We start from the raw sequence: 24,583 nt of genomic DNA, 5'->3' as shown, positions 1-24,583 counted from the left end.
CCCCTTGGCTAGGGCTGCTACCAGACACATCTCCTCATTGCTGGTACTTTTGTTTGGTAAATCATGTCTTCTATTTTCTTCCCTTTGGAGGACAATGTTCAGATTCATTCTGAATGTTAGATATTCATCTACTGCAAAGTGTGTGCTTTCACCCACACTATTATGACATTTGCATTAGAATACCCCATTCTTCTAATATTTGGACAGGAAGGGGTTTATGGATCTCAGGTGTGCAGATTCATTTCATGATTTCTGCCCCCCCCCCCCGGCCATCACAGGTAAGGATGACACAATATTGACTCTGTGTGGAAAGAAACAGGATGTCAATTTGACATACAGTTTTTCCCCAGGATGGGACCCCTGACATACTGGCATATCCTTTCCTTCTTGTTTGCCGTTCGGGAGGTCAATCAGAACCACAGGCTTTCCCCCAACCTCACCCTGGGCTATGACGTCTATGACAACTTTTATGATGCCAGAATGACTTCTGGTGCCATGGTGGACCTGCTCTGCCCTGGGCAGGCAAATATCCCAAACTATTACTGTGGACCATGGAATAAAGCATTGGCTGTTATTGAGGGGGCTGACTCTGACACATCCAAAGATATTTCAATCATGTCAAGCATCTACAAAACCCCACAGGTATGAATGTCAGGAGGGAAGGAAAAGTCCCAAATATTCTTTGCTGTTTCTTTGGAGTGATGTGAAAATGTCACCCATGATTCTAAGGCATAAGGAGAGTTTGCCTTCAACCCCCTCTTAACAAAGATGACTCAGGGGATTCCTCTCATCCCATGGCTAGAAAGCATGGGTCTGAGCAGCTTTCCATTTGCCCTCTGCTTTTTAGGCATGAGTAGTCCAAGCAATTCCTCCCTTACCCTACTCTGAAGGTGAGGGTTTCAGGAGTACAGGGAGGAGAGCAATTCTTAAACATCTTCACAAATTTTGGCATCCAGGAATGGGAGCTTTGTTCTAAGTTTTTCTGTCTGGCCACAAACACCCTGAAATGATATATTCTTGTTACATGCTTTCAGTCTTAATCAGAACTCTAGCCACATAAGATTCCTGCATCCCAGGGGGTTGGACTAGATGGCCCTTGTGGTCCCTTCCAATTTGACGATTCTGTGATTCACTAGTATTGTATCTAGTGTTGGTGAAATTCAGGGGATGCGGTGTAAAAATGCAGAACCACACTTTTGTGGTTCTGTGGAAAGCATTTAAATGTTCATATTCAAAGCACAGTAATCAGATCTTGATAGCGAATGGAGGAAGGATTTGTCTATCTCCACAGGAGCTCAATGCAGTGTCATCTAGAGGAGAAACAACTGGGATGAGAACCCAAATGAGTTCTAATATTTCAAAATGGAACATAAATAAGGCAGGAAAAAGTTATGATTTTGCATTGTGCCATTGTAAACCCAAAATGAAATGTGTTGTTGTCAAACTATATTTATTCTCCAAAGATTAGTAGTACGCTTTGTACATTTATTTGGGATAAATCTTAAGAAAATTGAGCTGATGGTATCAAGAGGAGGATTTCATCTTCCAGATATGAGTTTATGCCACAAAGCATATCTTTTTTATGGACAAGCAACAGGAAATTTTCTTCTACTACCTCAGCAATCTAGTATTGATACCCATTTAGATAGATACCCATGTAGTGTTTATAGCAAATAATTTTAGGATTTAATTTTATATAGAAGAACTGATGGCTATTATTAGCCACCCAGAGTGGCTGGAGAAACCCAGCCAAATGGGTGGGGTATAAATAAATTATTATTATTATTATTATTATTATTATTATTATTATTATTATTATTATTATTATTCTAATGTGAGCTAAACATGTTAGATAGATAGATGACAGATATATTCCAAAACCAAAAAAAGAAAAATGACAAACATAAAATTCAACATCCATATTCATTTTAAACATAAACCTATTAAATAATTAACTAAATTAAGATATACCTAATTACTCTAAACTTCTCTTTGCTGTATAGAAATACAGCACAGTTGGAAATATATTAAAACTTTTATATTATAAATAATATTTCAAATTCCCCTGTACCCCCTACACTCCCCATTCCCCTTCACCCATGTGTGATCTCAATTCATTTATTTATTTTACTTCTTCCATCTTGTTGTATTGTTGTAATTTAATCATTCTTCAGCTGATTCTTTTACTATTTCCTTGCTTACCCCTGCACGTTTTACCCGTTATCTATTAATATTCCAGTTCTGGAACCATATTTTTTCATATATGCCTTCACTCCCTCCCACTCTTTAATTATTCTCTGATTTGAATGGCCTCTAATAGTTGCCGTCAATTTTGCCATTTCCAAAAACTCACAGGGTTTACTTTGCCATTCTAATAATGATGGGATTTTCTCCCCCTTCCAGTTCTTTGCAATCAGTATTCTGGCTGCTGCTGCTGTTGCCTAAAGGAATACATTCTGCTTATCTCTGGGAATGTCGTTTAATATTAGGCCTAACAAAAATGCCTCTGGCTTTTTGGCAAACAAAATCTTGATTGATTTTTTCAGCACCTCATATACCTCGTTCTAAAATTTTCTTACAATTTTACATCCCCACCATGAGTGATAAAAGGTTCCCACCTCCTTCTTACATCTCCAGCATTGGTTTGACTACTTTTTGTAAATCTTTGCCAATTCTTCCGGAGTGAGGTACCAGCGGTAAAACATTTTCATCATGTTCTCTTTTATCGTATAACAGGTTGTGAAATTGATATCCACCTTCCACAACCTTTCCCAATTTTCCAATTGGATTGTATGACAAAAATCCTTTGCCCACGTTATCATTACTTCTTTAGTTGTTTCATCCTTCAATTCCCACTCTAACAGCAGGGGTATAAATAATAAATTATTGTTATTATTATTAGTCTAACGTGAGCTAAAAATGTTCATTGTAATTTTGTGTGAGCTTTTTCCTTTTTAACAAAATCTGTCCTTTTTTCTTAAATGTGACACTTTAATGAATAAATAAGGATGAAATCATATACAATTAAATAATACTGCTACAAAATACATGTTCTAAAAGGGGTAAAAAAATGCAGTCAAGGCATAACATAAAGCAAAAGCAAACCATTCCACCATTTTTTGAAAGCAAACAACGAAATATGGGATATTGTGAAGCTCCCTGGGGTAAAGCTCCTTAGCCCCCATGAAACTGTGCCGTTCCTCTGTTTCCTGTGTCAGAGAAAAGTTATCATTCAGGCAAGTACAAAGTACTGGATTTGGGATTTTATTGGGAGTGACAACACTAATCTCTTCTCTTCTTTACTAGGTCAGTTATGGTTTTGTTTCTGACACACTTAGTGATAAAACTCAGTTCCCTTTTATCTACCGAATGGTCCCCAAAGAAGAGCATCAGTATCTGGGGATAGTCCAACTTCTCCTGCACTTCAATTGGACTTGGATTGGCCTCATTGCTCCAGAAACCAACAATGGAGAGAGGTTCATGAGGACCTTAAAGCCGCTGCTAACCAGGAACACAATTTGTGCTGCCTTCTCACTTAGAACCTCAGTAAAGGATACAAAAGTAATAGTGCCTCTCGAAACATTTTTCAGGTGGAACGAAGTCAATGTATTAGTCTACTATGGGGAGAATCGTTACTTCTTTAGTATATTACTTGTTTTGCAAAAAGTGGTTGAAAAGCATATAAGACCCATTGTGGGGAAAGTCTGGATTACAACAGCTTTGTGGGATCTCACCTTGAATTTGTCTTATTATCTGCTTTATCCCCTGCACATCCATGGGTTTTTTTCTTTCTTAACTCATATTAAAAGAAGGCCAAACTATGATGATTATAGAACATTTTTCAGTTCTATGTGGAACTTTGGGGATAAATCATTTAAGTGTTCATATTCAAAGCACATGTTCTCTGTAAAAGGAAGGGAAAGGTGCAGGGAAGATGACACTCTGGAGTCCCCGCCTGACAAAGTGATTGAGAAAATCCTGTCTCTGGATAGTTACAGTATTTACAACCTTGTCCTTGCTCTGTCACGGGCCTTGAGGGCTGCGCTTTCCTCCAAATCCAATCAGATGGTGGCGAAGGGTAAAAAGAGGCTGAAATATCAAAGGATACAGTCTTGGCAGGTATTGCTGTTTTCCTCACAGGCTGAACAGGCATCGGTGCTGTGAATTCCATTCAGGCTTGACTTTACTTTGCCTCCATTTACAGTGGTATCTCTGGTTAATAACTTAATTCGTTCTGGAGGTCCGTTCTTAACCTGAACCTGCTCTTAACCTGACGTACCACTTTAGCTAATGGGGGCTCCAGCTGCTGCCGTGCTACCACCGCACGATTTCTGTTCTCATCCTGAAGAAAAGTTCTTAACCTGAGGTACTATTTCTGGGTTAGCGGAGTCTGTAACCTGAAGCGTCTGTAACCCGAGGTACCACTGTACTGTACTGTTACCCATATCTTAATTTTACTGCTGAGAAAACAATCTGCCTCCCCTTTACCACCTGATTCCTTAGCAAGGCTTCATGCTATTACTAGCCAAGGAAACTCATCCTTGCAGAATTCTTCCAAGGGTATGTATTTCGTGGCTTTAGTCTGTCCCAAAAGGCTGAAGCAGAAACAATGGGCTAAAGATCCCATTGTCAGTATGTACAAAGATCTTCAGCAATTAGGCTATGTTATCTAGATAATGTTATTCTTTTCTAAATGTGCATGCTTTCTTTCCTGTTCTAGCTTCACCCTTTCCTTGGAAGCTCCCAGTTTTACAATACTTCCATGGAAGGAGTCTATTTGGATGAGAATGGGCAGTTGACAGTTGAATCTGACATTGTGAACTGGGTGCGATTTCCCAACAAGTCCTTTGGTGCCGTGAAATTTGGGAGCATAAGCAGACAGGGATCCTCAAGCACAAAATTCACCATTGACGAAGAGGCTCTTGCGTGGTCCAGAATGTTCAACCAGGTCTGCAAAACCCATTCATTGTGTTGTATTCCCTTTTAGAGATATGTTAAGCTCTGATACTCTGTTGGGAGAAACAATATAATTTATGCCTATCCAAGTAATGGGCTAAAACTATACGGGGGAGGAGATGAATGGAGGAAAGTCAAAATAAGAAACATGAAAATGGAGAAGCAGGTTAGAATATGACTGTGGCATGGCTTTTGCAGCAGTCAGGAAGCATGCCAGACTTCAGAATTGAGCACAACACAGCTGCTCCAAATACCTTTCTGTTTCAGCTTGTTTCTTTCTCTGGATTTTGATATTTGTAAATGGTTTCCATGATTGCAGATTTGTAGTGTGTTTACTAGACCTTTGTAATGATGGCAGGCAGCTCTGACTCCTAAATCCAAGGGCAATACAGTCTCCATGTAATTCTTTCTTCTTGATTATCTCTTTCTGCCCCAACTGTGACCCAAGGTCTATGACCCTTTGTTTTGTCCCATGGATCATCCACAACAAAGCCGTGCCTATTCCACATAGACTGAGACTGAGACTGCACTGACCCAGAAGTTACTTGCTAACAGTCTTTCATTGATGTTTTCTCTCTTTTTGGTCAGACCCTTCCTCATGCCAGGTGTACCGAAAGCTGTCGCCCTGGATATGCCAAGAAGGTTCAGAAAGGGAAACCTATTTGCTGCCATGACTGTGCTCCATGCGTGGAAGGGATGATCTCCACTCAGCAAGGTAGGAGACTTCAGAGAAATGTGCAGCAAAAAGTACAATAATTCATGTCCTTTGTTGATGAATATTCAAGTATAGTCTTATGGTTGAATTTAATAAAGGTTCAATAGTAAGGTACATAATCTTAATAAAGCTTTCCAGGTACCACTGAGACAGCCTTGAGTATGTAAGAATTAGGGAGTGTTGCTGCATCTGGTAGGCTCCCTTGAACCAGTCAGTTTGGCAAAGTAGCTGGGGTGTTTGGTTTGTACTGGGAAGACCAGAGTTCAAGTCCATTCTCCTCCAAGGAACTTTTTTCTGTAAATTACACCCATCTGACAACACCTGGTGTTGGGGTGAGATCAGATGTAGCTGCAATTAACAACTTGGAGCTTCTAGAACACTCCAAGCGCTTCCTTGGGAGATGAATAAGGGGGTATCTGCACTAGGGACCTACATGGAAAGGGCCAACTCTCTGTGTAGATTAGCAGAAACATCAAGCCCTATCACTGTCTCTGTATGAAGGGGGTTGGCTGGATTCAAAACTGACCTGCTTTTTTTGCTAGTCTGCAGGAAAATGTTCAAGCAGACACTCTTCTTTTTCCAGATGCAGACCATTGCACCAAATGTCCAGAAGATCAATACTCCAACAAGGACAGAGATCAATGCATCCCCAAGATTATCACCTTCCTGTCCTATGATGAATATCTGGGGACCCTCTTGGCTTCCACTGCCCTGTTTTTGGCCTTAATCACAGGCCTTGTTTTAGGAATATTCATTAAATATCTTGACACTCCCATAGTCAAAGCCAACAACAGGGACCTTTCCTACATCCTCCTTGTCTCCCTCCTCCTTTCCTTTTTGTCCTCCTTTCTGTTTATAGGCCGGCCAAGCAAAGTGACCTGCCTTGTCAGGCAGACAGCCTTTGGCATCATCTTCTCAGTTGCTGTCTCTTCTTTGTTGGCAAAAACTATTACTGTTGTGCTGGCCTTCCTGGCCACTAAGCCAGGAAACAGGGTGAGGAGATGGCTGGGAAAGAGTCTGGCCAACTCCATTGTCATTTCCTGTTCCAGTATCCAAATTCTTATCTGTGTCATCTGGCTGGGTACCTCTCCTCCATTCTCAGACTCTGACATGCACTCCCAGGCCGGAGAGATCATCCTGCAATGCAATGAAGGATCTGTTGCCATGTTTTACACTGTCCTTGGCTACATGGGCTTCCTGGCTGCCATCTGCTTCACTGTGGCTTTCCTAGCCAGGAAGCTGCCTGGGGCCTTCAATGAGGCCAAGCTGATCACCTTCAGCATGCTGGTCTTCTGCAGTGTTTGGGTGTCCTTTGTGCCCACCTACCTGAGCACCAAGGGGAAGTACATGGTAGCCGTGCAGATCTTCTCTATGTTGGCCTCCAGTGCTGGGCTTCTGGGCTGCATCTTCCTTCCCAAGTGCTACATTATTGTACTCAGGCCTAGTCTGAATACAAAGGAGCACCTGACTACAAAGACTTAACATGACACCTCATTCCTTAACTATCTTTTCGGTTTTTGCAATTGATAGCCAGCATGGTAGCAATAAAACCAGGACACATGAGTTGGGAATGTAGCTCCTTAAAAGCTATTGTTTTGGAAATCAGAACGCAAAATAATCATTTGAATCATATTCCATCCTTACCACTGTTCATTTTTCTCCTGCTAAGCCTTATTGATGAATTCTTTTCTGAAGACTGTTTGTATATTTTGCCTAATAAGAAATCCTTACCGCGATTTAGTAATAATGAATGCTGTTCATTAAGAAAGTAAAAATTTATTAGATAGTATTACACATAAATTGCTTGTGCATTGTTTTTCAAAATAAAAAGAAACACACTCCATTGGTATCTCTTTATTTCCTGCTGTGCATATCAGGAGAGTCACCTTGAATATTGATGCCAGGGGTGTTCTTTACGTGGCACAAGGTGCAAAACATTTTTAAAGCAGTTGACACACAATAGTTTATACCAAGAACAAACTTAGTTGGTCTCTAAGGTGCTACTAGACATTTTATTATTATTATTTTTTATTTCGACTGTGTCAGACCAACACGGCTACCTACCTACTTCCCTGTCAGCCCAAATTTATTACATCATAATTTTTCATAGACTACATGGATTAGAATTTTGTTGTCTTTGCTGCAACAGAATTTGAAAAGTACATATAGGATATGAGTAACAAATTTGTCTCAACACATTATTTGCTACAAAATAAAACTCCAAATTCAATCAGGGTAGCTGTAGGTGCTCCATAAGGCTGGTATTATCATGTATGCATTTTCGCTCTGAGGCCCCAAGACCCCTCCCCCCATGAATAATTTCACACAGATACACATTTTAGTTTAAGTTATTGGGCAAATTTTAGGCCACAACTTTATTGATTACAGAAAAAGTGAGTGGTATTGGCTTAGGCATTGGCAACGGACTATAACTGACTCCCTGCCTCTCTGGCTGGTATTCTGAAAACACCAAACTAGGGAGCAACATCGATGAAGACCGACCGAAGCTCACCCCGGGGTTCCTGTTGCCCTGGCATGGCCCTAGCCCCTCAAGCAGACTTCGGACGAGATCCAGGACCCCCATATTCCTTTACTGGAATACCCTATTCCTGGAGGGGCAGGTGATGGCCGCACCTCCCCTCCCCCACATTCCAGTAAGCCAATGCCTAACCACCAAACCTTACAAGTTGTGACGATTGCTGAGGGGGTAGGCAAAAACTAAGTGGCTAAAGCCAGGGGACAGGAGGCGGGCAGGTGTGGAGGATTCCCTGGTCCTGAATGGGGTAACTGTGCCCCTGAAGGACCAGGTGCGCAGCCTGGGAGTCATTTTGGACTCACAGCTGTCCATGGAGGCACAGGTCAAATCTGTGTCCAGGGCAGCTGTTTACCAGCTCCATCTGGTACGTAGGCTGAGACCCTATCTGCCTGCGGACTGTCTCGCCAGAGTGGTGCATGCTCTGGTTATCTCCCGCTTGGACTACTGCAATGCGCTCTACGTGGGGCTACCTTTGAAGGTGACTCGGAAACTACAACTAATCCAGAATGCGGCAGCTAGACTGGTGACTGGGGGCGGCCGCCGAGACCATATAACACCGGTCTTGAAAGACCTACATTGGCTCCCAGTACATTTCCGAGCACAATTCAAAGTGTTGGTGCTGACCTTTAAAGCCCTAAACGGCCTCGGTCCAGTATACCTGAAGGAGCGTCTCCACCCCCATCGTTCTGCCCGGACGCTGAGGTCTAGCGCCGAGGGCCTTCTGGCGGTTCCCTCATTGCGAGAAGCAAAGCTACAGGGAACCAGGCAGAGGGCCTTCTCGGTAGTGGCGCCCGCCCTGTGGAACGCCCTCCCACGAGATGTCAAAGCGATAAACAACTACCTGACATTCAGAAGACATCTTAAGGCAGCCCTGTTCAGGGAAGTTTTTAACGTGTGATATTTTAGTGTATTTTTGGTTTCTATGGAAGCCGCCCAGAGTGGCTGGGGAGGCCCAGCCAGATGGGCGGGGTATAAATAATAAATTATTAAATTATTATTATTATTATAGTCTGCCAAATGGAAAAAAATCCTACCCAGCCCCTGATCCAAAACAGGTGACCCAATCCAAAGCAAGGCCAAAGCAACACTGCCTACCATTTTTCTCCAAGCTTTTAGTGGGTTTGGGCTAAATCATTCTCTCAATATTTTAAGTGGCTCTCTTTATATAAAATAGGATAATTATTTAAAGTTTTTGTTCATAAGGTATTGTTATGCATTTGGGTGGGTGGGTGTCCAGCTTGACAATGCCTTGAGTTACTTCCAATTCTTGGGGTCCTGTATATGAGCAGATAGACATGAGCAAGTTTGCCAAACCAGTCCCTTTATCTAGGCAATGGCTCTGGCTGACACCACAAGCATAGTGAAAGAAGCTGCTCTGCCACAGAAAAAAAAAGTGGACCTTCCCTTCACTTGTGTAGTTGCTAGGAAGGAGAACAGTAGACAGAGCAGTATGTGTGAGTTGCGCCGGAAGCCAAATACGTATTTTTCGCTGCATAAGATGTACCTGACCATAAGACGCACCTAGTTTTTAGAGGAGGAAAACAAGGGAAAAAATATTCTGAACGAAACAGTGGATGTATGATTTTTGTGGTTCATGCTGTGGCCACAGACATGTGATCTGATGGTGAATTTGGGGTGACCCAATGCAAAGATCCTGAGGATCCATGTGGATCCGTGCTTTGTAACCACATTTTTGCACCATTGCAGCCCCAGGAAACAGTGGATGCGTTATTTTTTTGGTGCAGGCTGTAGCCATAGACATGCTATGTGATCTGATGGTGAATTTGGGAGAATTTGGGGTGACCCAATGAAAAAATCCTGAGGATCCATGGGCTTTTACCTCCCCCGCCCAGGCAGCCTCCGCTAACATCCCTTATCTCTCTTCCGATCCCACCGATCAGCTGTTTCCTTTCAACACTCCCTTCCCTCTTGTTTGCCTTAGTGTCTTTTCCTTAGCTGGAGCAGCTTTTTGCTCCTCCTTTTCTTCTAATTTCTCTCCTTATTGCTTTAGTCTTCCTGTTTCCCCCCCTTTGCAAGTTTGCTGTCTTTATCTCCCCACTCCCAGGCAGCCTCCTTTATCTCTAGCGTCCCTTATCTCTCTCCCCGGTCGGCAAATGATCAGTGGCTTTGTTTCAACACCCACTTCCCTCTTTCAAAAAAAAATAATGATCTGCTTTTTGCCCCTGGGCAATTCGGCTCCAGGGACCACGCATTCGCTTCATAAGATGCACAGACATTCCCCCTTACATTTTAGGAAGAAAAAAGTGTGTCTTATGGAGTGAAAAATACGGTACATACAGTAGTTACATGCTTGCTCTGTACAGTGGTACCTTGGTCAAAAATAAAAAATTCCTCCCAGTGGCACCTTAAAGACCAACTAAGTTAATTCTTGGTATGAGCTTTCGTGTGCATGCACACTTGTGTATCTGAAGAAGTGTGCATGCACACGAAAGCTCATACCAAGAATTAACTTAGTTGGTCTTTAAGGTGCCACTGGGAGGATTTTTTTATTTTTGACTATGGCAGACCAACATGGCTACCTATCTGTAAGTGGTACCTTGGGTTACATACGCTACATAAGTTTCAGGTTACAGACTCCGCTAACCCAGAAATAGTACCTCTGTTTCAGGATGAGAACAGAAATTGTGCGGTGGCAGCGGGAGCCCCATGAGCTAAAGTGGTGCTTCAGGTTAAGAACAGTTTCAGGTTAAGAACGGACCTCCGGAACAAATTAAGTACGTAACCAGAGGTACCACTGTGCTGGATTCATAGCTGGGAGCAGTACAATTTTTCTAGGAAAAGAGGTGACAGAGCTCGCCACGGGCACCTCCCGTGTTCTCTTATAATGGCAATGACACCCACATGAGAGGTGTCAGAATACCAGCTGATTCATTCCAAACCAGGGCCAACAATTTGATTCAACGGGACCTGAACAAATTGCAGAGGTTTGCCAACAGAAGCAGGAGAAGAGATGATCAGCTGTTCTCTAGATACTGCCTTTGTAAATTAAACTGAAGCCAAAAAAAGGGAAAGGGTTCAGAATTAACCTCCCAGTTTGCAGCATACCAAGAGGTCAGTGGGCACTGAGATGATGACTCCCAATCCCCAAAACTTCTTTCTTAGTCAAGAGATGGGCAAAGGAGGGAGAAAGGATTTTTAGGGATGGCCAGAAATTAGGTGCTTTCTTTAGCTAATAACAGCAATTGTGAATGTAGGGTGAGTAACATAGAGTCACTTGCCACATACCATTGTGGTAAAGTCAGGTTTGTAAATTACAACACCTCCTTGATATATGACCCCACTAATGAGGTGGTCTCCTGGCCTGTAATAATTCAGTGGATCATGATCCTTTTTCATATTTAATGGACATTTTGCTTTTAGGATCCCACTGACTCCATGGGGCAATAGCATAAGAAACAGCAGCAGAAGTACTGTATTTTTCCGTGTATAACACACACCCCCCCATTTTTTTGACTCCAAATTGAGGAAATGGGGGGAGATTGCCAGGAGTTAAGCTTATGGGGGGGGGATTGCCCAGAGTTGTCCAATTAAATATAGCAGACCCACCTCACAGTATACCAGTTAAATGAATAACTACTGTTTCCCACAGGCTATCCTATAGTGGAGTTTTGTTCATGAAAATTTAGTGATTTAGAGTCTAAGTAAGGAGATCATCAAACAAGAAAAAAAATTATTTACAGAAAGAGTTTGTGAAACCAAGTTAGGTCTTGAGATGTGTTCTTTTAGGTAGAAGTTGGCTTATTATTTAAACAAAATATAAGGATGTCATAGGCTTAAAGACAGTAGTATATACACAGCTTTTCTTGAACGTCAGTAGCTAAAAATCAGTGGTACTCTTCAGGCAGATGTTCAAGTTTCTAGAACAGGTGGTAAAATGCTTAACTAAGTTAGAGATACTAAGAAAGGGTTCAGATCTCTTACTTCACTTTCATTGCTTTACATAATTATGACAGGTGTTACAATTAAAATACTATTGACAAAGCACAGCTTCCTTCACAGCTTAATTCTTGATCCAAAGAAGAGGGTAGTTAGTAGTACAGTGGTACCTTGGGTTACATACACTTCAGGTTACATACGCTTCAGGTTACAGACTCCTCTAACCCAAAAATCGTGCTTCAGGTTAAGAACTTTGCTTCAGGATGAGAACAGAAATCGTGCTCTGGCGGCGTAGCAGCAGCAGCAGGCCCCATTAGCTAAAGTGGTATTCAGGTTAAGAACAGTTTCAGGTTAAGTACGGACCTCCGGAACGAATTAAGTACTTAACCCAAGTGTGATGGGATGATGAGCTGCTTGTGCGTAAAATCGTAGTCCCTCAGAGTTTGTTCAAGTCCACAAACCTCTGTCTGTGACGGAGCCCCTCAGACATGGCTCCTCTAGTCACTTGCAGATTCCGACAGTGGCTGCTTTCGGAATCGCTTCCAACATAAAAGCTCCTTAACGGAAACACGTCTTCTGGACTCACGGCGTGACAGTTTCCGGCGAGGAGTGGGTCTCCCTATGGGAGGTCCAGAAACCTCCCCACTGTTCTCGCTGGACGTGTCCCTGAGCCCTCCCTCTTGCTCGCTTTCCCTCAGAGACCCACCTCTCCCCCTGCTGGTTCCTGCTTCCGCTGCTGGGTCTCTCCCAACCTCCGTGAGCCCTTCCACCACCTGTCCCTCCGATGGCAGTTCCCTGACACCAAGGTACCATTGTAGTTGTCTTGAAAGATGTGATTTGACCACTTCTGAAAATTTCCCACCTGAACTCATTAGTTTAGCATTGCTACTATCTTGTTGCTAAAACCAGTTATTTGGGAAGTGCAGATGATGGGGAAGTGTGTGGCAAGACAATTTGAAATACTCGGGTCATCTATGATTCTATGACTTAACAGTGTTTCCAGTTGTCCAATTGTCCTGACACAAACCAGTGTAGTGTCCACCTTAACAACGTTATATTTTGTATGAAGCTAAGAATCTTTAAAGGAGCTAAGAATCAAACACCACCTTCACTTTTTGTAGTTAGATGTGCTTTCGTGTTCAGATTGGGCCTGAATATGATAATGTAGCACTTGATAATGATAGTTATCATTATCAGTTATCAATGAGAGTATGATAATGGAGATCTTCATTAACAAGTCCATCAAATTATAAGAGAGATATGGCTGTGTAGGGCTTCTCTGAAAGGCTATTCCAGCACCTTTATGCATTCACTTTCATCATTTATCATTACTTCCCTTTACAATTTTATCTTTTATTTATACTTATTTGATTCCATGCATTGTTACGGAATGCACAAGGTCTGAGCCCAAATTGAGATGGAACTGCAAGAATATTCAGGATTTTTTCGTCCCTCCTGATATTCATACCTCTGGGGATTTTGTAGATGCTTGACATGGTTGAAATATCCTTGGATTATTTCCAAATAATCCGGCAAAGGAAAATAAGGACTAGACAAATTGATTTGAAAGGTCAAATCTATTTTAATAACTTGCTAATATCTCCTTGCATATTTTGAAATTATGCAGTATATTTTGGGCATGACTCATGCCTATTGTGTTTCAACTACTTTAAAAATGTTTTGCACCTTGCACCACATGAAGGACACCCCTGGCACCAACAATCAATGTGACTCTCTTGATATGCACAACAGAAAATAAAGAGATACCAATGGAATGTATTTCTTTCATGTTGAAAAAAAATGCATAAGTAATTTATTTGTAATATCATCTAAGAATTTTTTATTTTCTTAATCAACAGATTCATTATTATTGAATTGCAATAAGGATTTCTTATTAGGAAAAATATAAAACAGTCTTCAGAAAACAATTCATCAATAAGGTTTAGCAGGAGAAAAATGAACAGTGGTAAGGATGGAATATGAGTCAAATGATAATTTTGTGTTTTGATTCCCAAAACAATAGCTTCTAAGGAGCTACATTCCCAACTCATGTGTCCTGCCTTTATGCTGGCTATCAATTTCAAAAACCAAAAACATATTTTAGGAATCAGGTGCCATATTAAGCCTTTGTAGTCAGGTGCTCCTTTGTATTCAGACTAGGCCTGAGTACAATAATGTAGCACTTGGGAAGGAAGATGCAGCCCAGAAGCCCAGCACTGGAGGCCAACATAGAGAAGATCTGCACGGCCACCATGTACTTCCCCTTGGTGCTCAGGTAGGTGGGCACAAAGGACACCCAAACACTGCAGAAGACCAGCATGCTGAAGGTGATCAGCTTGGCCTCATTGAAGGACCCAGGCAGCTTCCTTGCCAGGAAAGCCACCGTGAAGCAGATGGCAGCCAGGAAGCCCATGTAGCCAAGGACAGTGTAGAACATGGCAACAGATCCTTCACTGCATTGCAGGATGATCTCTCCAGCCTGGGAGTGCATGTCAGAGTCTGAGAATGGAGGAGAGGTACCCAGCCAGATGACACAGACGAGAATTTGGATACTGGAACAGGAAATGACAATGGAATTAGCCAGACTCTTTCCCAGCCATCTCCTCACCCTGTTTCCTGGCTTAGTGGCCAGGAAGGCCAGCACAACGGTTATCGTTTTTGCCAACAAAGAAGAGACAGCAACTGAGAAGATGATGCCAAAGGCTGTCTGCCTTAGAAGGCAGGTCACTTTCCTTGGCCGGCCTATAAACAGAAAGGAGGACAAAAAGGAAAGGAGGAGGGAAACAAGGAGGATGTAGGAAAGGTCCCTGTTGTTGGCTTTGACTATGGGAGTGTCAAGATATTTAATGAATATTCCTAAAACAAGGCCTGTGATTAAGGCCAAAAACAGGGCAGTGGAAGCCAAGAGGGTCCCCAGATATTCATCATAGGACAGGAAGGTGATAATCTTGGGGATGCATTGATCTCTGTCCTTGTTAGGGTGTTGATCTTCTGGACATTTGGTGCAGTGGTCTGCATCTGGGGGAAAAAGAGTGTCTGCTTGAACATTTTCCTGTAGACTAGCAAAAAAAAGCAGATCAATTTTGAATCCAGCCAACTCCCACAAATGGAAACAGTGATGGGACTTGCTGTTTCTGCTAATCTACACAGAGAGTTGGTCTTCTCTGTGTAGCTCCCTAGTGCTGATAATCTCTTATTCACCTCCCAAGGAGGAGCTTGGACTGTTCTCGAAGCTCCAAGTTTAATTGCAACTACAACTGATCTCACCCCAACACCAGGTATTGTCAGATGGGTGTGATTTACAGATAAAAAAGTTCCATGGAGGAGCATGGACTGGAATTCTGGTCTTCCCAGTACAAACCAAACCCCCTAGCTACTTTGCCAAACTGGCTGGTTCACGGGACCTACCAGATGCAGCAACACTGCCTAATTCTTACATACTCAAGGATGTTTCAATGGTACCTGCAAAGCTTTTTAAGACTATGTTAATCACTGTTGAAACTTTATTAAATTCAAAATAAGATTGTACCGGAGTATTCATCAGCAAAGGACATCTTTTATTGATCTTTTTGCTACACATTCCTCTGAAGTCTCCTACCTTCCTGAGTGGAGATCATTCCTTCTGCACATGGAGCACAAGCATGGCAGCAAATGGGTTTCCCTTCCTGAACCTTCTTGGCATATCCAGGGCGACAGCTTTTGGTACACCTGGACTGAGGAAGGGTCTGACCAAAAAGAGAGAAAACATCAATGAAAGTAACTTCTGGGCCAGTGTAAAGTCTCAGTCTATGTGGAATGGACACTGCTTTGGTTTTTCATGCTTTCCCCCTTTTTTGATAACATTTTTTCCCCAAAAAATAAAAAACCAATAATAATATTCACATTTAACAATTTAAACCATAAATCTTAACTGACTTCCTTCCACTCCCCCTCCTGGTTCCATTATTTTACTCTTATTCATGCACGTCATTAAAATCTTATATTCTCAAGAATCAAATTTTTAAACTTTGTTCATCTTATTACAAGTGACTTTCAAAAGTTCAACTAATGTGAAAACCTATACACAAAGCTTACAAGGTTATGCTTTAAACATTTCCCTTATTTAAAAAAAGAAGAAAGAAAAGAAAAAATCAATGTCCTTTTGGGTTTCAAATTGTCTATTATGTCCTTGTTCTAAGTTCACTAAGTTATTTTACAAATCTTATTTGGCGGTGGCTTTTTCCTTCTATAGGGACGGGCTGGTCTTGGCCTGGTGACCCTCAGGTGCAGGGACAGAGTCTTACTCCCATTAAGTCCTATACCTTTCAGAATGATAGCTTCTATATTTTTTTTTGACAAAGGTCATTTTCAACATTCTCGTCAAGTCTTTATATATTACCTCCCAGGCCTTCTTAATAATTTTACATTGCCACCACATATAGTAGCCTCTCATGCCTTTTACCCTCCCTTCCTGTTTTGTCACCATCAAAGTCAAAGCCTCCTAAATCAATTCACAAGAAGCGCCATTTTTACCTTTACTCTCCCTTGCATTTCCCTCAAACCTCTCACCTCAACCTTTCCCACCTCGGTGCTTTGTATGTTCACCTCTTTAAATTGTCCCACAGCCTCTGAAAGTAAGTTAGTATTTTCCCGAATTTGAGAAGCTGCCTTATCAACAGTTTCCTTTATCTCGGACAGTTCTCTTTTCAATTCTGAAAGCAAATTGTATAATTCATATGTTATGTTCTTTTGATTCACGGCCTTGTTGGCTTGCTTCAACACTGGGCTTTTTTCTACTACCAGTCCTAATTTAAGATGGAAGGGAGGGGGGTCAAATCTCTCCCTGTTTCCCAGCTTCCTCTCTGAGATTAAATTCCAAAACAAGAAGTCCTTTTCCACCAGCGAAGATATTGTTTTGGCTTTCTCAGTACTTTGGCAAGGCCATTTCACTAAACCCAGTAAAGAAACCAGTACTTCCAGGCTCTTCCTTCCCCTCTTCCACTTGACTCACAAAAACAAATTCTAACAGTTATATATTCCCATCCTAACATCCATTCACAACAAAATAAATTTTAATTACCAATATGAATAAAGCTATAATACTAATATTTTTAAAAATCTCATTTAGTCCTCTTCTTTCCCCTTTTTTTAAATCTTGATTTTTAACCAGCCGGTATCTTTTGATGAAATAAGTCCACAATTGCAATTCCTTTTAATTAGATATCTTCAATACTCTGAAAAGCCAAAGATTTCTTTCCCAAAAATAACACAAGATCAGAGAATCAGTCCCAACTTTCTTCTAGAGAGGCATTTTTTAGTATTCTCCCATTAAATAACATTGCATTCCTTCTCCAGTTTAGCCTCCCTTTTAAGTCAAGTTCAATCACAACATAGTATAACTTCAGGTTCAAATTGGTCAGGTCAAGTTCAATGCAAAATAAACACCCAAATTTGAAAAAGAGTTAACCCACAATAAAGGGAAACACATTTCACGAATTTATGATTACTTATTAGAATGGGAGGGACGCGGGTGGCGCAGGGACGCGGGTGACGCTGTGGGTAAAAGCCTCAGCGCCTAGGGCTTGCCGATTGAAAGGTTGGCGGTTCGAACCCCGGTGGCGGGGTGCGCTCCCGTTACTCGGTCCCAGCGCCTGCCAACCTAGCAGTTCGAAAGCACCCCCGGGTGCAAGTAGATAAATAGGGACCGCTTACTGGCAGGAAGGTAAACGGCGTTTCCATGTGCTGCGCTGGCTCGCCAGATGCAGCTTTGTCACGCTGGCCGTGTGACCCGGAAGGGTCTTCAGACAGCGCTGGCCCTCGGCCTCTTAAGTGAGATGGGCGCACAACCCTAGAGTCTGTCAAGACTGGCCCGTACGGGCAGGGGTACCTTTACCTTTATTAGAATGGGAAGTAAACGAGGAATAAGTTGAAGTAGTAAAGGTAAGGTGAACACAGGACCTTGGATACAATATCTACATGGAACAATGGGAAAGATTGTGGAGGACAGATATTAAATTCACGGCATGCTACAACCTCAGGGAAAGCACTATGAAGATGTTATACAGATGGCATCATACCCCTTTAAAACTCACAAAAATATATATAAAGGCAGGTCGCCAACATGCTGGAGATGCAAAAAGGACATAAGTGCATACTTTCATATGTGGTGGAACTGTGCAGTTATCTGTGAATTTTGGAACAACATCTACAGTGAACATAAAATATTATTTACATTTAAAAGAAGACCAGAGATCTTTCTATTAGGTGTGCTACCAATAGAATTTCTAAGAAGTATAAGGCCATTGTTTATGTATGCAATCACGGCAGCTAGAATAATAGTGGCAAGAAACTGGAAAAATGAAACACTACCAACAATAACAGAGTGGCAGACCCTTATGCTAGAGTACCTGCAACTAGAAAAACTGACGGGAAGAGTCAGAGGAGTATCAAACCAGAAAGTATATGGAGAATGGGAAATATTGAAGGAATATTTAAAATTGTATTGTACAAACAACAATATACTTGCAGAACTAGATTGATACTTGTAAGCAAAAAGTGTATTGGATATTTTATCTGACTATATAAAAATAATATGAAATGATATATATCTGTGTGAGAAAACATGGACAATATAAGCAGTATAATGAGAATGATTGGAAGTTTTACATTTTAACTTTTTATTTAATCGTAATATACTGTATTTTGCTTTCCTTTTTTCTTTTCTTCCTTTCTTATTTTGCTTTTCTTTGTTTGACTTGTTATCCATGTATATATGTTTATGTGGGAAACTAATAAAGATTATTTTAAAAAGAAAAGAAAAGAAAAGCTGTGTGTAATCTTTTAATCCTTATTGTTCATGAGTTAACTTACCTCCCAAAGTAAACTTCATCAGAACTTCACTTGTATGTACTGTATTTCGTGCTCATAGCACCAGGAACGGGAGCGGATTTCCTTTTAACACTCCCATTTTGGCCGACTCAGTCAAATTAGACCTTTACAATCGGCTTCAATATTTTGGAATGGTACCCGCTTGTGGCTGGATCTGAGGCTTTGCTTCACGGAGCTGCGTTGGTGCCTAGTTTGCCAGAGCTTTCACTTGGCTTCCTCCTCACTCTCCACACCTCTCAGGATGGAGAGCGGAGACTGGCAATGCCGAACCGCCGTCCGTGAAACAGCAGGACCCAAAGACACCCCAATGCTCCTCTTGGGGATTTTGGGGGAGACGCATGGCCCTTGCGCCTTCCCCAACAGCTCTGTGAAGCCATTCATCCTCCATTCATCTCCTCCACTGTATAGTTTTAGCCCATTACTTGGATAGGTATAAGTTATATTGTTTTTTCTCCCAACAGAGTCTCAGAGGTTAACTTATCTCTAAAAGGGAATACAATGCAATGAATGGGTTTTCCAAACCTGGTTGAACAGTCTGGACCACGCAAGAGCCTCTTCGTCAATGGTGAATTTCGGGCCTGAGGATCCCTGTCTGCTTGTGCTCCCAAATTTCACGGCACCAAAGGATTTGTTGGGAAATGGCACCCAGTTCACAATGTCAGATTCGACTGTCAACTGCCCATTCTCATCCAAATAGACTCCTTCCATGGAAGTATTGTAAAACTGGGAGCTTCCCAGGAAAGGGTGAAGCTAGAACAGGAAAGAAATCATGCACATTTAGAAAAGAATAAAATTATCTAGCTAACTTGATCTAATCTATGAAGGTGTTTGTACAGACTGACATTTTGTGTGTGTGTGTTTGGGAAATGGATCTGTGGACCATTCTTTCTGCTTCAGCCTTTTGGGACAGATTAAAGCCATGAGATCCATAAGCTTCATTCCTCACCCTGGGAAGAATTCTGCAAGCACAAGCTTCCTATTTGTTAAAGTAAGGTTGTTGGAAGTGGTGTGTAGACATGAGCTTCCTTGGCTGGTAATGAAGAAATGAACCTATGCTGCCAATACTCGTAGACCAGTATGAAGTAAGCAGCAAAAAGTATGAAGTAAATACACCAAAATCTTGAGGAAGAATTTCCTGAAGAAAGGAATTAAATATTGTAGCTTCAACCAAGAAGGAATGTAACACATGCACTGTAAATAGAGACTTTTGTACCTGTCTGTTCAGATATTATTTAGAAATTTTATTTAAACACTAATAAGTTTTGGTTTGTGCCACCAGTGAATGTTTATAAATATATCAAAACCATGAGAGAGAATTTACTGAAGAAGCCTGAGACTCTTCATGGGCGAAACAGGTAACAAATGCCGGCACCCTGTCTATCTCTCGTGCGTAACATCACAGACACTTCGTTTGATCAAACTTATCTTCGTTGATATCTACAGGTGCCTGACTAAAGGAACTTTAAGGACTGAATGTTCCTTTTGAACACAATTTGAATGAGTTTTCTGTTTGTGGCTTCTGTGGTAGATCTTGTAGCTTGCTCTCTCGATTTTTGGATTATTAATATAAGATTTAGAACGTAGGATGGTTTGGTAGTGTTTTGTGTGCCACTTATGTGCTGCTTAATTCATACTGGTCCTTGGCTGGTGTTAGCAGGAAGCCTTGCTGAGGGAGCAGGTGGTAAAGCGGAGGTAGATTGTCTTCTCAGCAGCTAAATAGGCTGTGGGTAACAGTACAGTAAATGGATGCAAAGTAAAGCCAGCGTTGAGGCAACCCTGATTTCACCTGAGAATGGAATTCACGGCACTGATTCCTGTTGAGCAAAGATTTTTGTCAGGGAAACAGGAATACCTGCCAAGACTGTATCAGGTGGTAAAGTGGAGGCAGATTGTTTTCTCAGCAGCAAAATTAAGATGTGGATAACAGTACAGTAAATGGAGGCAAAGTAAAGTCAAGTCTGAATGGAATTCACAGCACCGATGCCTGTTCAGCCTTTGAGGAAAACAGCAATACCTGCCAAGACTGTATCCTTTGATATTTCATCCTCTTTTTACCCTTCGCCACCATCTGATTGGATGTGGAGGAAAGCGCAGCCCGTAAGGCCCGTGCCAGAGCAAGGACAAGGTTGTAAATACGGTAACTATCCAGAGACAGGATTTTCTCAATCACTTTGTCAGGCAGGGACTCCAGAGTGTCATCTTCCCTGCACCTTTTCCTTCCCTTCACAGACAATATGTGCTTTGAATATGAACATTGAAATGTTTTACGCCCAAACAGAATCATAGAATCGAGCAATGTGTCAAAATCGTCATCATTTGCCTTTTTTTTAATATGAGTTAAGAAAGAAAAAAACCCATGAACGTGCAGGGGAGAAAGGATATTGTAAGACAGGCTCCCGGTGATGTCCCACAAAGCTGTTGTGATCCAGATTTTCCCCACAATGGGTCTTATAATCATTTTAGCTATCCTTTGCAAATTATATATTGCAAAATAGAAGTAGCGCATCTCTCCATAGTAGATTAATACATTGACTGTCTTCCACATGAAATATATTTTAGAATGCGCCAGTATTTCCTGATTATTTACTGGGATGCTAAGTGAGAAGGGAGCACAAATTGTGTTCCTGGTTAGCAGGGGCTTCAAGGTCCTCATGAACCTCTCTCCATTGTTGTTGTCTGGAGCAATGAGGCCAATCCAAGTCCAGTTGAAGTGCAGGAGCAGTTGGACTATCCCCAGATACTGATGCTCTTCTTTGGGGACCATTCGGTAGATAAAAGGGAACTGAGTTTTATCACTAAGTGTGTCAGAAACAAAACCATAACTGACCTAGTAAAGAAGAGAAGAGATTAGTGTTGTCACCCACAACAAAATCCCAAATCTAGTAATTTTAACTTGCCTGAAAGATAACTTTTCTCTGACATGGGAAACAGGAAAAGACAAAGTTCATGGGGGGAAACAATATCCCAGGGAAGCTTAACAATATACCATATTTCATTGTTTGCTTTCAAAAAAAGGTGACCGAGTCTTTGGAATGGGTTGTGTTTCCTTTATGTTATGCCCTGATTGTGTTTTTGTTATTGCTTTTACATGTTTCTTGTAGCAAATTTATCTAATTGTATTATATGATTTAATCATTATTTATTCATTAAATTATCAGAATTTACAGGGACATATCAACACATGTGTTTGGAGTGTCCCAAAATGAAAAGTTGTGGGAAAATGTGTTTACAGAATTATCCTTTATTCTAAGGCAGACAGTACTCATGGCCCCAGGACTGGCTCTGCTTAACTTGTATAGACACAATAGGTAGCAAATTAGAAACCAAGTATTTTGCCTCATGTTTATTGAATGTTTCCCTTTGCATAATTGCTCATGTATATCACACATGGCACTAGCTTTTATTACTTATTTATTGTTATTTCAGTTTTGATGGCTAGGAATCCACATAACTGAAAGATTCCATTCTACCGCATGAATTTTGACAATTTCCTCCAAGACCCTTCTCCATGATTCACACCATTTATACCTGTGGGATCTTGAAGACTCAACTAAGGGCTTATCCACACTTCCCCATGTCCCATTGCTTTCCTTGGGCAAAATCACAAATTGGTGTTTTTTTCTGATTTAGAATGAAAGAACAGATTTTCTGTGGGAAAGGAGTAGGATAAGGGGGAAATTCTCAGATCCATGCCAAAAAACCACAGGGCAAATGGAAAGCCACTCAGACCTTTGCTTTCTAACTATGGGATAAGTGTAGATGAGTCCATAATCTCCTTAGCCATCTTTGTTAACAGGGGGTTGAGGCTAAACTCTCCTTCTGCCTTAGAAGCAGGAATGACATTTTCACATCTCTCCAAAGAAATTGCAATAACATTCTGGGATTTTTTTCCTTCCCTCCTGACATTCATACCTGTGGGGTTTTGTAGATGCTTGACATGGTGGAAATATCTTTGGATTTGTCAGAGTCAGCCCCTTCAATAACTGCCAATACTTTATTCCATGGTCCACAGTAATAGTTTGGGATATTTGCCTGCCCAGGGCAGAGCAGGTCCACCATGGCACCACAAGTCATTCTGGCATCATAATAGTTGTCATAGATGTCATAGCCCAGGGTGAGGTTGGGGGAAAGCCTGTGGTTCTTATTGACCTCCCGAACAGCAAACAAGAAGGACAGGATATGCCAGTAGACCAGGACTGCTTCCCTGGAAAAAAGTGTGTCTCACCTTGACATTCTTTCCACACAAAGACCAGATTGTGTCATACTTATCTGTGACTGGGGGCAAAAATCATGAAAGGTGTCTGCAGCATCTGTACACCTGAGGTCCATCAACCCCTTCCTGCCCAAATCCTAGAAGAATGGACTATTCTAATGCTAGGAAATTCCCAGTTTTACAATACTTCCATGGAAGGAGTGTATTTGGATGAGAATGTCTCACTAGAGTCGTGAAAGCACACAGTTTGCAGTAGATCAATTTCTGACATTCAGAATGAATCCTACCAATTTCCCACCAAATGGACAAAAATACAAGACATAATTGACCAAGCAAAAGTACCAGAAATGAGGAGACATGCCTGGCAGACAACAACATCTGGTCTCCATGTGGTCACATTCAGTTTGCATAAAGCTTTTACAACAGTAGGCACATAAGGACTTACCAATCAGTTCTGGTAAAGGGAGGCTCAGTGAAGACGCTTGGCTTGAAAATAGGAGATGCTACGGCTATGACCCCACTAATATGGTAGTCTCCTCGCCTGTACCAATTCAAGGGTGCCTTGGGATCCCTTATCAAAGTCAATGGGCATTTTGAGTTCAGCATCTCTGGAGTTGCTTCAGGTAGTAGCAATAGCAACAGCAGAAGGTGAGTTATGATGCACCTCCCTTTTACTCCAATCTCCTTCTTGAGTGCTATCAGCAACAGAGCTAGCAAATTACCAGCAGTCAAAATCTGCTTGGAAGACCCAGGCTATATTGACTTAATCACAGGGAACATGCCTGGCGTACATGGCTTGAGAGCCAAAAAGGATTCAATTCAGGCCCATGTGGGCAGCATAACTCCACCCCACCCTCAGTGGCACAGTGGAGAAGTATTTATGTACCAGTCTCTTCTGGCTGAGTCTGATGAAGTTGCATCATGTTGTTTTTCAACGTTGGACGCAAATATGATTTTATTCCTCTTGAGCTTTGGCAAGACGATGACAAAGAAATCACCATTATTTTTAATAATTACATTTGCCTTCACCCCTTGCTGCCTTCACGGCTCCATGTGTAGAGCTGAAGAAAAACATGTTTCATAGAACCACAGAGCCATAGAATTGTAGAATGGGAAGGGATTTCAAAGGTCATCTAGTCTAGGTAAAGGGACCCCTGACAATTTAGTCCAGTCATGAACAACTCTGGGATTGCAGGCCTCATCTCACTTTAAAGGCTGAGGGAGCTGGCATATGTCCACTTCTGCAGACAGTTTTTCTGGGCCACGTGGCCAGCATGACTAAGCTGCTTCTGACAAAACTAGAACAGCACACAGAAACGCCGTTTACCTTCCTGCCGGAGCGGTATCTATTTATCTACTCGCACCGGGTGCTTTCGAACTACTAGGTTGGAAGGAGCTG

General features: G+C 41.7%; 2 protein-coding genes across 2 annotated transcripts; one reads left to right on the top strand and one right to left on the bottom strand.

Annotated features, from left to right (window-relative positions):
• Positions 1–351: 351 nt before the first annotated feature.
• Positions 352–7,153, top strand: LOC310699288 (vomeronasal type-2 receptor 26-like; the record flags this gene model as incomplete). The annotated part of the gene is made up of 5 exons (XM_083486935.1): positions 352–642; positions 3,307–4,119; positions 4,721–4,948; positions 5,545–5,671; positions 6,255–7,153. 5 exons carry the CDS (start codon positions 352–354, stop codon positions 7,151–7,153), a joined length of 2,358 nt encoding a protein of 785 aa, XP_083343061.1.
• A 7,070-nt stretch (positions 7,154–14,223) lies between these two features.
• On the bottom strand, positions 14,224–23,790 carry LOC310699287 (vomeronasal type-2 receptor 26-like; the record flags this gene model as incomplete). Its single annotated transcript, XM_083486934.1, has 5 exons — positions 14,224–15,122; positions 15,703–15,829; positions 19,494–19,721; positions 22,884–23,175; positions 23,630–23,790. The coding sequence occupies 5 exons, from the start codon at positions 23,788–23,790 to the stop codon at positions 14,224–14,226; spliced, it is 1,707 nt and encodes a 568-aa protein (XP_083343060.1).
• Positions 23,791–24,583: the final 793 nt, after the last annotated feature.

Source organism: Podarcis liolepis (genome assembly GCF_965112155.1).
Source record: "Podarcis liolepis genome assembly, chromosome: 2".
Taxonomy (NCBI): domain Eukaryota; kingdom Metazoa; phylum Chordata; class Lepidosauria; order Squamata; family Lacertidae; genus Podarcis; species Podarcis liolepis.
This window is presented reverse-complemented; position numbering and strand designations above follow the sequence as displayed.